At 43.6% G+C, this 15,678-nt stretch overlaps 1 protein-coding gene across 1 annotated transcript; it reads left to right on the top strand.

The window, feature by feature from the left end:
* The first annotated feature begins 128 nt into the window (after window positions 1-128).
* slc39a8 (solute carrier family 39 member 8) lies at window positions 129-15,201 on the top strand. Its single transcript, XM_076107383.1, has 8 exons — window positions 129-1,958; window positions 2,647-2,809; window positions 5,998-6,167; window positions 6,271-6,393; window positions 6,993-7,154; window positions 9,069-9,276; window positions 10,089-10,273; window positions 14,783-15,201. The coding sequence occupies exons 1-8, from the start codon at window positions 1,737-1,739 to the stop codon at window positions 14,927-14,929; spliced, it is 1,380 nt and encodes a 459-aa protein (XP_075963498.1). The 5' UTR covers window positions 129-1,736; the 3' UTR covers window positions 14,930-15,201.
* Window positions 15,202-15,678: the final 477 nt, after the last annotated feature.

Raw genomic sequence — 15,678 nt, 5'->3', positions numbered from 1 at the left:
CACATACAAGAAGTTCACCTCGCAGGTATTTAATGCAAAACGCTCTCAATAAAACAAAGAAGAACATAAGTGCTGCAAGAGTCAAGAATCATGAATATGGAATATAAATGTACAGATAAAATAGTCCAAATGTATCTCTGTAAATAAAAAGAGTCATTCAGTGTTTAAAATGAAGACGGTGGAATCTGAATCGGCTTCATATGTGAACACATAAAAACAGTTTTAGGTTTCTCTCAATGTTCTTCAACAATTTACAGGAAGACAGAAACAGACACAAAGTTAAGTAAGAAACTAGACATCCAACTATTATGAATCTATTTATAGAGAGATACTACGGACAGTATAAAAGTCTGAGAGTCTGTAGATTGTAAACAAATCAAAAGAATACTGAGATCAGACATTATTGATCTGTGAAATGTGTATTTATTAGGATAAACACAAATATATATAGAAAATACATGAAACAAAACAACACAAGTACACCCACACACACACACAGAAGCTACTTCCACCCCCACTGACTCTAAACAACGGCAAGATACAAACTAACTGTTGATGTAAAGATACCCGTACACAGTTATATACATATACGTTTAAATGCACTTACATGTTAGAGATGAGCTGCACCGACACAAAGACAGGATTAAGAACAGATAAGAGGACGTTAATAAGAGGGACACATGGTGCAGGGCTGTTCCTGCAGCAGACACACAGAAGCACCACGTTAGGTCTCGTGTACCTGAGATGTGCTCATTAGTTAAATAAGTTAAATAATAAGACATTCAGCATGAAAAAAACATAAAATATGAATAATGGTCTAAAAAAACTTTTTTCTTTTTTTTCCGAGCGATTAGTCGACGAACCAACTAAATAGAGACAAAATAAAGGAATTAATATTGGAAAGGTAGCCTAAAGTAGTAGATTACTTTATGTACCAAATATATTATTATATCAAATGAACAGCTTTAGTTTAAAAACATAAAGTGATCTAAGGCATAAAAACTGTCATTTATTGTCATTATGCAGCACAGGGACGCACAACACAATGCAGAAAAACATGACGAGCAACACATAATAAAAGCACTCGTGCATTCCTGAGGTGCAGTTATTAAATCTGCATCACAAGGAATGTAAACGGCAACAAAAACAACTCTCTTTGCAGATAATATGGGACATCTTGATGCATACATGCGGTGACCACCAGCTGCCACCAGGGGGCGACGCGGAGCTTCAGACGCTCATGTTTATGATTTCTTTTTTCATCTTCCATCCAGCTGTTTCATAATTGAGTCACAGCTGTAGACTGAGTCGCACTGAGTTAAAGGCTATAGTGACTTTGTTCCCACTGTTAGCCTTTACACACACACACACACACACACACACTGTGTGTGTGTGTGTGTGTACGTTGCATACCGAGTGAGAAAGTCGGTCACAAAAGAAAGCATTGACACACTGAGTGCACGCGGTCGGTCAGCTCCATGTTTTCCCTCCACGGCTCTGCAGACCGATCTTTGAACTGATCCTCCGATAGTCCCTCAGATCCTCAGATCTCATCACAACACGCCGCTGCTGCCTTCACACAACCCGCAAACACGAGAAGTCTGCTCTCACTGGAACATGGATCTGATTCCGGACCGAGAACAAACTCCACGGATTTATTGATTTATTTTATTTGTACAGAGCAGCAGAAGTAGCTGATTTATTAACTGAAGGAAACAGCATAAAAACCAACAGCTATGTTTAAATTAATATGTTTAATTACGTGCGTTTCAGTCTGTACTCCAGAGTCTGTGAGTATGAACGTGGCTGTGGACGGACGCGTGTTTCTAGAGAACATTTTACGATATTATGGCCAAAATAGTTCCATCTCGATGGAGAACCTGGATGATCTACTGCTGGTGGTCTCCGACAGAAGATCTCAGGCAGTAAGTGAGGGGAACCCGCTGGCGGACCAGGAGGTGAGCACGTTCATATTTATTTATTACACAACATACTGATGGAATCTAAATGAGCTTATTATTGATTTCTTACTGCGTGAAACAGACTTTTATATAGTAATTAACACGTTAATAATAAATGCCTGAGACATTCTGTGTAATATGTTATCTGTTGGCGTACACGATGGGGCTGAACATAATCATTTCTCCTATTATTCTTTTATTTTATTGATTGTTTTTACACCTTTATGCTTTTAAATCTTCACTGTTCTTTTATTATATTATTATAAAGCACTTTGGGAATCATGTTCCATTAGCGGTGGTACACTAAATAAACATATTATTATTATTATATCATTGCCAATATCTTTTCCTTTTTAAATGAATGCATTTAATAATGAAATAATTCACAAAATATGTTTATTTGGAATTGACTTGTGATATATAATAACATTAAACTTATGAAACTGCATAAGTCTTCTAGTGCTGTTTTACCTTCACTCTACTCTTAATGTTAAGGATAACTTCATAATGTCATTAATGAACATTAGAAACATAACTCACATCGCACATTTCATACACAAAGATGAAACTTAGATCAAGAAGAAGACGGATGAGCATTACAATCAAAACAGGAAGTATGTTGGAGACAAAATATAGATTTAGGAACAATTAAAACGATATCTAATGTGGTCTTTCTGCCCCTCAGTGTCCCTCAGCTGAGCAGATCTTGTCCCACTTCGGGTTGAGTAATGTCAGCCAGCTGACTGTGGGACATCTGGGGAGAATCTGCCCCGCTGTGTTGACCCAGGTGCTGCTGCCCTCCTGCCCCTACACCGACCACAAAGCTACTCAGCCCCTCGACTACTCGGGTGAGTTGCTTCATCACACGCAGGTTTATTTGTTGAAACCCCCGCTACTCAGATAACTCACAGTTCATGAGGGTTTGTTGCATTTAATCTGCCAGAGATCATTACTCCGTCACTGTGGATGGAGGACACTGTGAACCCTAAATAGAATGATCTCACCACCAACACAGTTTTGCAAACTGCTGTTTTCAAATGAAAGCGTGAACTTTCAATCTCGTCAACATGGACAAAAAGTCCTGCTCAGAGAAATGGAGATTTGAACATCTAAGACTCCACCTGATGAAGAACATACGATCGAAAGCTCCAGAGCCGTTACTGAACAGACCTGGTGTTTAGATTACTTTACTGTTTCCAAACATGAACTTTGAGTCTGACACAACTTCAGTCTCTGTCTTCAGCACCAGTAAGAAACACTGGACACACTTAGACATGGAGGTGTAATGGATATTTGTGTAGATATATGCGGATAATGTAAAGACATTTAAAGCACATATGGACACAAACCTCGTCCCCTTACTTTCTATTCTTTTATTTTGACCAACGACGACCTGGCCAAAGAGGCAGCAACAGGAGGCGAGTCGTTACAAACAAATACAACATCTCAAACAATCTCATACAACAGTTACAGCATCATCATATGTACAGTACAGGCTGCAGTGGTGAGTGTTGGCAGGAGGCTGGCTGTGTGGTAGATGACATCTAGTTTATTGAGAAGCACCTGTAGATTACGTCACCACAGTCTGAGATGGGGAGGACCAGGGTGTGCTTTGTAGTGTGGGTGAAGGTGGCTTTGTTACGGTACAGAAGACCAACTCTTGATCTGACTTTGGAAAGCAGTGTGTTCATGTGCGTGTTAAAGGGAGCAGACACCATCCAGGGAGGAGATATCGAGAGTGCAGGTATTTTGTGGTAAGTGTCTGTTGAAAACCAGACATTTGGTTTGTTCGTGTTTAAGAGAAGGTGAAGGATGAAAGTCAGGCTACATGTGTACAAGATGGTGTCGTCAGCATATAAATGGATGCGAGAGCCACTCTCAGCGTGAGCAACGTTGTTTATGTAGATTTTGAATAAGGTTGGACCTGATTGGACCCCTGAGGAACCCTTGGACAGAGACAGTGGGTCAGATAGGTAACCCTCAGCTCTCACAGATAAACACCCAGAACAATAGCTGTTAAACCAGCCAGACCTTTGACAGACCAACAGAACAATAGCTGTTAAACCCTCTGACAGACGTCCTGAAGCCTATCAAGCAGAGTCAAAGGCCAAGTCAACAAACAGCCACACAGTATTCTTCCTTTACCAGCTGAAACATTAAAGTAATAAACACATTAAAGCATCAATAATAATAATCCACTCATGTAATAGTTATTGTCCAAGACCAAATGTATGCTGTTTGACCGGAAAAACCTCATCATTCCCAGCCCTCCCAAGGTCTACAGTGCTGATGGCTCGGAGCTGGAGTTTGTCAGCTCCTACAAATACCTTGGATTCTGGTTGGACTCGTCTCTCTCATTTAACATACACATCAATAACCTTCTGGCTAAAGTCAAAGCTAGACTGGGTTTCCTGTATCGAAACAAGGCCTCCTTCACACACTCTGCCAAATTCATCCTTGTGAAAATGACCATCCTTCCTCTATTTGATTACGGCGATATAATTTATAAAATGGCATCAAAGACCACCCTCAGAAAACTGGACACACTCCACCACTCAGCAATCCGTTTTGCCAGATGTGCACCCTTCACCACCCACCACTGTGCTCTTTACAGATTGGTGGATTGGCCCTCCTTTCATACCAGGCGGCTACAACACTGGCTGCTCGTGGTCTATAAATCCATTTTGGGAATGACTCCTCATTACCTCTCAAATCTTCTGCGCATTTCTGACAGCAATCGGCATTTAAGATCCAGTGACTTCATTAGGCTCATCATTCCAAAAGTCCGTACTGTGTTTGGTCATAACTCCTTTCATTTTGCCGCTGCAAAGGACTGGAACTCACTACAAAACACACTCAAACTAACAGCTCTCACCTCTCTCAACATGTTCAAACATAAGCTGCAACAAGTTATAGTTGACTGCTGTACTTGCTTCCATTTTTTTTTTTACAAATAACATCCAGTAATCTGCCTTTTATTTTGTACATAGTGTTTATTATTTTATCTTGGTTGTTTTTAGTCATTTTTCCATTGTTTGTCACACTGTATTGTATCTGTGTTGTTTGTGTAACTTGTGTGGACTGTGCTACTGCCTCTTGGCCAGGTCATCATTGAAAATGAGAATTGGTTCTCAATTGATTTTACCTGGTTAAATAAAGGTTAAATAAAAATAAAATTGTTACAAAATGGTTCATTCTGCATCATTTTGGTACTTTAGGTATATTTATTGCCAATACTTTTGTACTTTTACTGAATTTTGATTTTGTAATCAGGACTTTTACTTTGAACATTGAGTATTTTTTACGGTGTAGTATTGATACTTTAAAAAGTACAATATCTGAATCTGAACACTTCTAGCAGCTGAGTTACTGTTAATCTGCTCTGTTGTTAACCATCAGTCTGAGCTCTTATTTCCTCTCTTTGTTTCTAAGTAAATTAAATGTAAGCGACTGGACGTGTCGGCTCGTCTTATTGGATCCTCATGTTAGAATCTGGACCTTTCGTATCAGCTCATCTCTCTATCTCTCTTCATTACTTGGCTCATTACATTACATTCAAGTTGTATTGATATAGCCCCTCACAAGTCCATCTGTACAGCATACAGCATCCTCTGTCATGGTGGACCTTGGCTTCAGGTACACAGGAGGACCGTCACAGTCACACGGTGTCCTTGATTGACTCACAGAGCCGCTGACCTCTGAGCTCGCTCCTCGGTGCTGTTGACACAGTTACAACCAACTGTGACTGTTGTTCAGTGTGTTGTTCATCATGCACGCTGTTTCTTCACCGGCCTTGTGAACAGAATCTCTCCTCTGCAAATACACAGTTTTGTGTCTTTTGTTGAGTTTGTTGTGTGTTTGGTAACTCGGTTGTAATGCATGTTAAGATATAGGTTCACATCACGATGGAGGAGCTTTTGAAGATGGAAAATCTAAAAAGAAACAAAAACACCACAAGAACAAGCTGAAAGCACACAACATCTCCACAGCGTGTAGCACTATAGTGACCTGTTAATCCTCCTTGGTGCCCTGACAGTGTGGGGTTATGGGTTTCTGGCCGTCACTGTGATCAACCTGGCGTCCCTGCTCGGTCTCTTCCTCATCCCCTTCACCAAGAAGCCTTATTTCCCCAAAGTGCTGACCTACTTCATCGGCCTGGCCATCGGGACGCTCTTCTCCAACGCTGTGCTTCAGCTCATACCCGAGGTCTGTAACCGGTGGAGCGGGTACCATGGCTTCATGTTGTAGTGTGAATAAAGGGAGGTTCTGTTTGCTAACATGCCGCTAACATTCTCCTGTTACTCCACAGGCTCTGGGCTTTGATCCCAAAATTGATAACTATGTGGCGAATGCAGTTGGAATATTTGGAGGGTTTTACATCTTGTTCTTCGTGGAGAAGATCCTGAAGATGTCTCTCCGGGTAGACGATGAGGTAAGGTAACAGTTCAGTGAGTTTATTAAGATGCAAACACGTTTCTTTCATTGCCACTGAATCAACCGTTTATTAGCTGAAGTGGCTGCTAATGAGGGCAATTACCCTTAAGGGGAGTCGTGCACCTAATGTCTCCTGTTGTTGCTGTTAATCATTCTGGGTCGAGGACACAAGGGTCACACATTGTGACCTTCAACCGATCTAAGATTTATACGATGGCACAGTTTACAGCTTCTGTGTTAACTTTACACCAACGCAGAGCTTTTAATCAGGAAACAGAAACATTTTTGGTGAAGAAGTCAGTGAGAATGAAACGTTAGAATAAAGCTGTACACAAGGACAGGTTGGCATTCTGGGAAATATGCTCTACGTTTAATATGAAGCTACGTCAGTTAGCTTAGCTTTGAACAACCCCTTGTTGAAGTATTAGGAGTAGTTTTGAATCTACATGTATTTCATAAAGTATTGCAGACGTAACATTTTGATGTACCCCTCAGCCTACCAGTTCATTAACCTTCATGGTGTTTCTCTCTGACTCCATCTTCTTGGACATCGACTCTGCTGCTTCTCTGACTTTGCTTTGCCTCTGGTGTCCTCAGCATGGCCACAGCCACTTTGCTCCTGCAGAGCGGCCTCAAGAAAACTCCCTCCAGAACGGAGACGTAGTGGAGAAGAAGGACTCCATCGTTCTGACCACCATCAACACCATCAACACGGACAAGAGCAGCCCGAACCCAGAGCCCAACGAGACATCTTCTCAGGTACCGGTGCTCGCTCTCCTGGCTGAATGACACAGTACAGATGTTGGAATGATACTTTTATTTTCAGCCTGTTGGCACTGATCAACTCTGTCTGCACACACGTCACCTTAGCCTCCACAGCAATCCCCCTCGTACTCGCATCATCTGTTCTCTATGAGCAGCCGTAAAGAGAAGCTAATAGAAACAGTGAGTGAACTTAAGTCATTGTGTGCGTGATAGAGATTTGTCTCTCTATCACGGAAACACCTGACTGACTGCATCATGGACTATAATGCACGATGGTATTTAAACCTATGAGTCGTGATGGTGCGAGTTACATGCAGAGATGGAAGTTGTGGCAACGTGATCAGTATTTCAGAACTTGTCCTTGTGTTCCTGCAAGCTCAGTTTTTACTGAAGAGTAATTTATTGAGCTGTTATCAGTGACGGGAGGCGATTAGCGCTGCTGTCAATGTTTAACAGTGAAACCTCTTGTCTCATGTGGAGAAGATGAAAACACTAAACAAACAGACATGCCGGTGTCACAGAGGGATGAAGGCCTCGGATCCTTCCTCTCCTGCTAAATGCTGGAGTTGTGTGAGTTGAGCACAAAGACTCCTTGTTGGCCGTGGATAATAAAAGGGGCGTTTTGTCTTCAACCGAAGCCCAGAGGCTCTTTAATGTCCGCCTGTTCTCCGGTTTCCCATTAAAAACACTTGTGCCATTATATTTGTAATTGAAGAGTTCCGATACGAAATGCTGCACATTCATGAAGGTAGAATAGTTCCTGTAGTTTGATTAATTAGTATCTGTTACCTTTAAGATTTCCTCAGTCTTTGTCTTTGTGCCCGGCGGTTGTTCAGTCTGGCTCGTCTTTGGTGAAACTATTGGTCGGATTGCTGTGAAAGTTTGTACATTCGTGGTCTCCAGAGGATGAATCCCGCTGACCTGCTGCTTCTCTAACACCACCAAGAGGTTTTCTGTGAAAAGTCTCAACAACTATTCGATAGATGCAAATAAATTGAGTCCAAAGACATTCATGTCCCTCTCATGATGAACTGTAATGTCTTTGGTTAATAGACAAGATAAGATGGTGAACATGGTAAACATTAAACCTGCTAAACTTTTTTAGCATTGTCATTGCAGGCATGTTAGCAAGCTGTTGTTAGCATTTAGCTTAAAGCACAATTTACTCAAGTTGAGCCTCAGAGCTGCTGGTACGGCTGTAGACTCTTAGTCTAGTTGAAAGCTTTTACCACTGCAGTGATGTCCACATCAAACATCTGGGGACTCTAGTTAGTAACATCAATGATAGAATGCCTTAAAGGAGACATATTATGCTCATTTTCAGGTTCATACTTGTACTTTGTGTTTCTTCTACAACATGTTGACATGCTTTAATGTTGAAGAAACACTTTATTTGTCCTCATACTGTCTGTCTGAACAAACCTTTATTCTCCTCTAAATGAAACGCTCAGTTTCAGCGCCTGTCTCTTTAAGAGCCCTCCTGCAGAAGCTCTGTCCGCTCTGATTGGCTGGAGAGAAACATACATGTTGCATAGAAAGGGAAGCCAGATGTGATCGGCTTGTTGAATCAAATATTTTCTGATCTAGGCAGCGCAAAAATAAATCTCTGGGTCGTATTTATTTCATATTCATATTCTTTATTCATATTTTGTAAATTGCAGATACCGAAATATATGCACAAAAGCACTGAGGTTTATAATGACATGTGCCCATTAACAAGTTATTGATCAGATGCCAAAAACAACATTTTCTGTCTGATTTGAACTTTGGGTTTTAAAGATATCATGAGTTTTCTTCGTGGCTCACTGAAGCCACATAAGTCATTGTTTACACATCACTCTGCGTTGGTGTAATAATCATACAGCAGCTGTAGTCGTGTGCCTTTAACCCGTCTCCTCCCTCCTCCAGGACGCCCAGGGGGCTGATGTGATGTGCCACTGGCTGCGTGGGCGACACGTCTCCAGCATCAAGACGGTGGCGTGGATGATAACGCTGAGCGACGCGCTGCACAACTTCATCGATGGTCTGGCCATCGGCGCCTCGTTCACTGTGTCGGTACTGACGGGGTTCAGCACGTCCACCGCCATCGTGTGTGAGGAGTTCCCCCACGAGCTGGGTGAGTGAGACTCTAAACCTGCTCGACCAGGTGAAGATCAGTCATTAAAAACATCGCTCCAATCGGACGTTACTGGATCCCAAAGATACCAAATATTTCAGGCTGAATTTGGGGAAATGTTTCAACATCTATAATATCTACATTTTAATGGCATTAGTTTAAACATCACAGCTCCAATGAAGAGCTGGAACAGTCCGATACAGAATATGTGGTTCTGTGAGACAGAGTGGAATACAACATAATGAACCTTAAAGACATTCAGGTCAACGCTAAACAGGAAAACTGGGTTTACGGGATTAAAAACAGGTTGATATATCTTTACTATAATCGTGTGCGGATGTTTCTATTGCTCTGCTCACTTAAAGACAACGTGAGAAAGAACATGCTTTGAACTTATTTTAAACTTTTTTCTGCTCCATTGAAGGCGTTAATAGAGAGTAGACAGGAAATGAGGCGACAAACTGGGAACGTTACGGTTTCATGGTATGTGTCTTGAACACTCTTTTTATGGTTTACTCCCAACTATTATTGAGCAGAAATGCAAAGTGTGTTGTTGCTATTTAGAGCTTCTTTCAACTCTAAAGTCATTTCTGTGCCAAAGCTGAATAAGAAAGGTCTGTAAGTCTTATCAAACATCATGATTCTTCTTTGGTTTGCGGTTTAAAGTCTTAAACTCAAAGCTAAAGTTAACGGAATATTTCAGTTAAGCCTCTTTCCACTATGTTTTAAACCTCGGCTTTGACAAGTGAGTAAAATGACTCACATTGCTTTTAGAATGATGCTCAGACTGGCTGTTGAACTTCTGTCTTCAGGTGACTTTGTTATCCTGCTGAATGCTGGAATGACCGTCCCACAGGCCATCTTCTTCAACCTGCTGTCAGCCGTGTCCTGTTACATCGGTCTTGTGTTTGGCATCCTGCTCGGGAGCAACTTTGCCCCCAATGCAATCTTTGCCATCGCGGGAGGAATGTTCCTGTACATTGCACTGGCAGACATGGTGAGTTAGATTACACCACCGGAGGAACTCTGCACGTGCAGATTGCTGTTCATGTTTGCACTTTTGATTTTACAAATCCGGTCTTCTGTTCGTGTGATTTAATGTGAATCTATATATTTGTTATTGTCATTGGATTCCATATAAAGACCAAAGCGATGTTAGACTTTGGGACTTCCCCATTGTCTCAGTGACACTCAGTCCAAAGCCTTCCATCTCTACTGAACATGTAAATCTTTAAAGCCAAATGACAACACGTGTATGAAATATGTATTTCTAAACCCACAGTGAGTTATTCCTCCACTCTGCAGTTCCCCTCAGCTCCACAGAGCGTCTTTCACCTCATTGTTTTGCAGCAATATCAGCAGAATTATTGGACTTTTATTAATTTGGTGGCCAGAAACGTGAAGCTTATGTTACTCTGTGCCTGTAAACAGGCAACTGTTCACTATCATGTCTGCCGTAACAACTCTATGAATTGATGTTAATGTTGTGTTTATGGGTTGTTGTGCTGCCCCCAAGTGGCCAGAATATAAAGAAATGCTGAATGCTGGCTATCACCTTGGACATAGACATCCCCACCCCCCATGTTAAGCAGAATCACACCATAGCATTCCGGAACATCAAGTCCATCAACATCCCCTCGCTCTCCTCCACCTTGGCTGCCACTGTCTCTGCCTCGGCCCCGATTTCGACTGCCTCCCCCACTGCCCTGGTCAAGTACTATAATGATGCACTCTCCTCCTGTCTTGACGTCATCGCCCCCAAAAAATCCAAACTCATCTCCTTCACCCACTCCGCCCCCTGGTACACTGACCGACTTCGCCTCCTCAAAGCGCAGGGCCGTCAACTGGAACGTCTTGCCAAAAAAACTGGACTTACTGTTCACCTTGATGCCTTCAAACTCCACCAACAACAATATAAAGATGCCCTGAACACTGCTCGCTCCTCTCACTACTCCATCATCCAATCTGGCTCCAACAACCCCAAAACGCTTTTCTCCACCATCAACAAACTCCTCAAGCCCATGGACACCATCTCCACCTCCTTCACCACCAGCAAATGCACCTCATTTCTATCCTTCTTCAATGACAAAATCATTGCAATACACAACCAGCTGGCAGCCCCCACCACCCCCCCAAGCCCTCAACATGACTCTCCCCTACTTCCAAGCCACTCACTCTCATCCTTCAGTTCAATCACGGAAATGGACCTCTCCTCCATACTCTCCAGCATGAAGACCTCCACCTGTGCCCTTGACCCCCTCCCCTCTTCCTTAGTCAAGGCCTGCCTCCACACTCTCCCCTCTCATCACCAACATCATCAACTCCTCACTGTCTTCTGGTCTCATACCCCCCACACTCAAGATCGCTGCTGTCACCCCCGTGCTGAAAAAATCTGGTCTTGACCCCGACATCCCCAACAACTACCGGCCCATCTCCAACCTCCCCTACCTGTCCAAAGTCCTTGAGAGAGCTGTTGCATCACAACTCAAGTCCCACCTCAATCTCCATAATCTCTAAGAACCCTTTCAATCCGGCTTCCGTTCAAAACACAGCACAGAAACCGCCCTACTGAAAATCACAAATGATATACTTCTCTCTGCTGACTCTGGATTCCTCACCATCCTCCTTGACCTCAGCGCCGCCTTCGACACTATCAACCACTCCATCCTCCTCTCACGTCTCCAGTACTCCCTTGGCATAACTGGCACTGCCCTCTCCTGGTTCACCTCATATCTCTCAGACCGACATCAATTCATTGCAATAAACAACTGTAAATCCTTTACCTCCCCAGTCACCCACGGTTCCGTGCTTGGTCCCCTCCTCTTCATCATTTACATCCTTCCCCTTGGACAAATCATCCGTCGTCATGGTCTCAACTTCCACTGCTACGCTGACGACACCCAACTCTACTTCTCCACCAAGACCATCACCTCCGTCACCCACTCCACTCTCACCACCTGTCTCACTGATATAAAATCATGGATGCAACAGAACTTTCTCAAACTCAACTGCAACAAATCTGAAATACTCATCATCGGCCCTAACTCCCTCACCCGCTCAGCCCAGCCCTTCTCCCTCAACATTGATGGCTCCATCGTCACCCCCTCCACCCAGGTCCGCAACCTCGGTATCATCCTCGACCCCACCCTCTCTTTCCTACCCCACGCCAACCACATCACCAAGACTGCCTTCTTTTACCTCAGGAACATTGCACGCCTCCGACCCTCCCTGTCCTCTGCCACCACCGAAATTCTCATCCATGCCCTCATAACCTCCAGACTCGACTACTGCAACAGCATCCTCTATGGTTCTCCCAACAAAATCATCAATAAACGCCAATATGTTCAGAACTCCGCCGCTCGACTGCTCACTTCCACCCGCCGCTATGAACACATCACCCCGGTCCTTCGCAACCTCCACTGGCTCCCGGTCAAATACAGAATAGACTTCAAAATACTACTCACCACCTACAAAGCCCTAAACAACCTGGCCCCTCCCTACCTTTCAGACCTCCTCCCCCTCCACGCCCCAACCCGTTGCCTCAGGTCCGCCGTTGCAAACACTCTGAAGACCATCAGGACCAAGCACCGGACCTGGGGTGACAGGGCCTTCTCAGCTGCTGCACCTCCCCTCTGGAACGCCCTCCCTATCCACATCCGTGAGGCTCCCTCCCTATCATCATTCAAACAAGCCCTCAAAACCCACCTCTTCAAACTCGCCTTCACCTGCTAACCCCTGCACCCCACCCTCCACTACATGACCCATTCCACACACCCTACCCTCCACTACATGACCCACTCCACACACCCTACCCTCCACTACATGACCCACTCCACACACCCTACCCTCCACGACATGACCCATTCCACACACCCTACCCTCCACTACATGACCCACTCCACACACCCTACCCTCCACTACATGACCCACTCCACACACCCTACCCTCCACTACATGACCCACTCCACACACCCTACCTTCCACTACATGACCCACTCCACACACCCTACCCTCCACTACATGACCCACTCCACACACCCTACCCTCCACTACAGGACCCACTCCACACACCCTACCCTCCACTACATGACCCACTCCACACACCCTACCCTCCACTACATGACCCACTCCACACACCCTACCCTCCACTACATGACCCACTCCACACACCCTACCCTCCACTACATGACCCACTCCACACACCCTACCCTCCACTACAGGACCCACTCCACACACCCTACCCTCCACTACAGGACCCACTCCACACACCCTACCCTCCACTACATGACCCACTCCACACACCCTACCTTCCACTACATGACCCACTCCACACACCCTACCCTCCACTACATGACCCACTCCACACACCCTACCCTCCACTACATGACCCACTCCACACACCCTACCCTCCACTACAGGACCCACTCCACACACCCTACCCTCCACTACATGACCCACTCCACACACCCTACCCTCCACTACATGACCCACTCCACACACCCTACCCTCCACTACATGACCCACTCCACACACCCTACCCTCCACTACATGACCCACTCCACACACCCTACCCTCCACTACAGGACCCACTCCACACACCCTACCCTCCACTACAGGACCCACTCCACACACCCTACCCTCCACTACATGACCCACTCCACACACCCTACCCTCCACTACAGGACCCACTCCACACACCCTACCCTCCACTACAGGACCCACTCCACACACCCTACCCTCCACTACATGACCCACTCCACACACCCTACCTTCCACTACAGGACCCACTCCACACACCCTACCCTCCACTACAGGACCCACTCCACACACCCTACCCTCCACTACAGGACCCATTCAGTGCAGCTTCTCCAGTTATTCTTTTTTGTTTTTTGTTTATTTGTTTGTTTGTTCTGTTTGTCTCTGCCTTGTAAAGCATCTTTGGGTATCTTGAAAAGCGCTATAGAAAATTGATTTATTATTATTATTATTATTATTAAATGTATCTGAAACAAAAGTTCAAACACAGCTGGGTACTGCAGTTCTTTGCAAAAATGTCTCAAACTGAAGTAAATGATACTTCTGTAAACAAAGCCTTCATCACTACATCAAAGGGTAGATATTTAAATAAACTGTGAGCACTTCAAGCAAGCAAAGAGTGATTTATACCTTCTCAGATTGGTCAATTTGAATAATTTGTGGTCTGAAGAGGTAAAACTACCCATTATACTCTCCTTATTGTAAAGATAAATATCCTAAATACTACCAGTATACTCTCCTTATTGTAAAGATAAATATCCTAAATACTACAACGATGACCTCTTTTTGAACCCGCTAACCTGTCATTTTAAACAGCAGCAGTCAGACAGTTTCCAGTTTACATGAACTAAATAATAAGAAATAATCCAATCTGCACTTCCTGTTTGTATGTTGTTACTTCCCATTATGTGGATTGTTGAACAATAAGGCCATTGTATTTTTGACATGTGAGTGTTTTTCTTCATCTCAGTTTCCAGAGATGGACAACATATTGCGGGAACAGAAGCGGACCTCCACCAAGATCATCTTCTTCATGATCCAGAACGCAGGGCTGCTCACCGGGTTCGCCATCATACTGCTGATCACCATCTTTGCCGGGGAGATCAACCTGGGCTAGAAGGGACAGAGACGAGGAAAGAAACTTGTATTCTGTAAATGTGCAGCTTTTTGTTTCTGCTCACTCAGCTGGGCGGGGAAGTGAATGTAAAGTGAATGTTTTGTACAAACAAAACCAAAATGTTTCAAGGAAAAATAATGCTTTTATATCTTTTGACTATCAAGTTAGTGGAAAGTTTACACCATAAAAAAGGGAAAATCTATATAATCATTTTATGTATGAACTCTAATCACGTTGTTTCTCAGGAGACAATAAATTATTTTTTCAGTCTTTGTGTTGTGTGAAATATCTCACATTTATTGTAAACTATAAGCGTTGTTATTGTGAAAACAGTTAATTACCTTAATTGGTTCTTTTATTGAGTTTTGTATTTTTGAATATAGTTTGTATTTTGATGTCAAATCTTGTAAAGATGTTAGTGAAAGCGATTGTGCTCCCATAGGGCAGAATGTAACACAAATCACCAGTTTAATGACTCGGAGGGCTCAGAGTACTTGAACCTGGTTGCAAGTCGACGTTGGTTTGTTTAGAGGGGTCACAAGGTTGGTAAACACTGCTGCAGAGAATCATTAATCATCTGTTAAAATATGCCCGAGTTTCTTTTGTCACTCAAAGTCAATACTATCTTGTTACTTTATAATCTAATCATACATACACAATGCCGGTTAGGATCCATAATTTAAGGTTAAGCCATAATAGGCTCAGAGTGGGGTTTGCATGATGCTATATTTAATATAATTCCGTTTTAT

This window comes from Anarhichas minor, unplaced genomic scaffold, assembly GCF_050575085.1.
Source record: "Anarhichas minor isolate MPS153535 unplaced genomic scaffold, ASM5057508v1 ptg000038l, whole genome shotgun sequence".
Classification (NCBI taxonomy): domain Eukaryota; kingdom Metazoa; phylum Chordata; class Actinopteri; order Perciformes; family Anarhichadidae; genus Anarhichas; species Anarhichas minor.
This window is presented reverse-complemented; position numbering and strand designations above follow the sequence as displayed.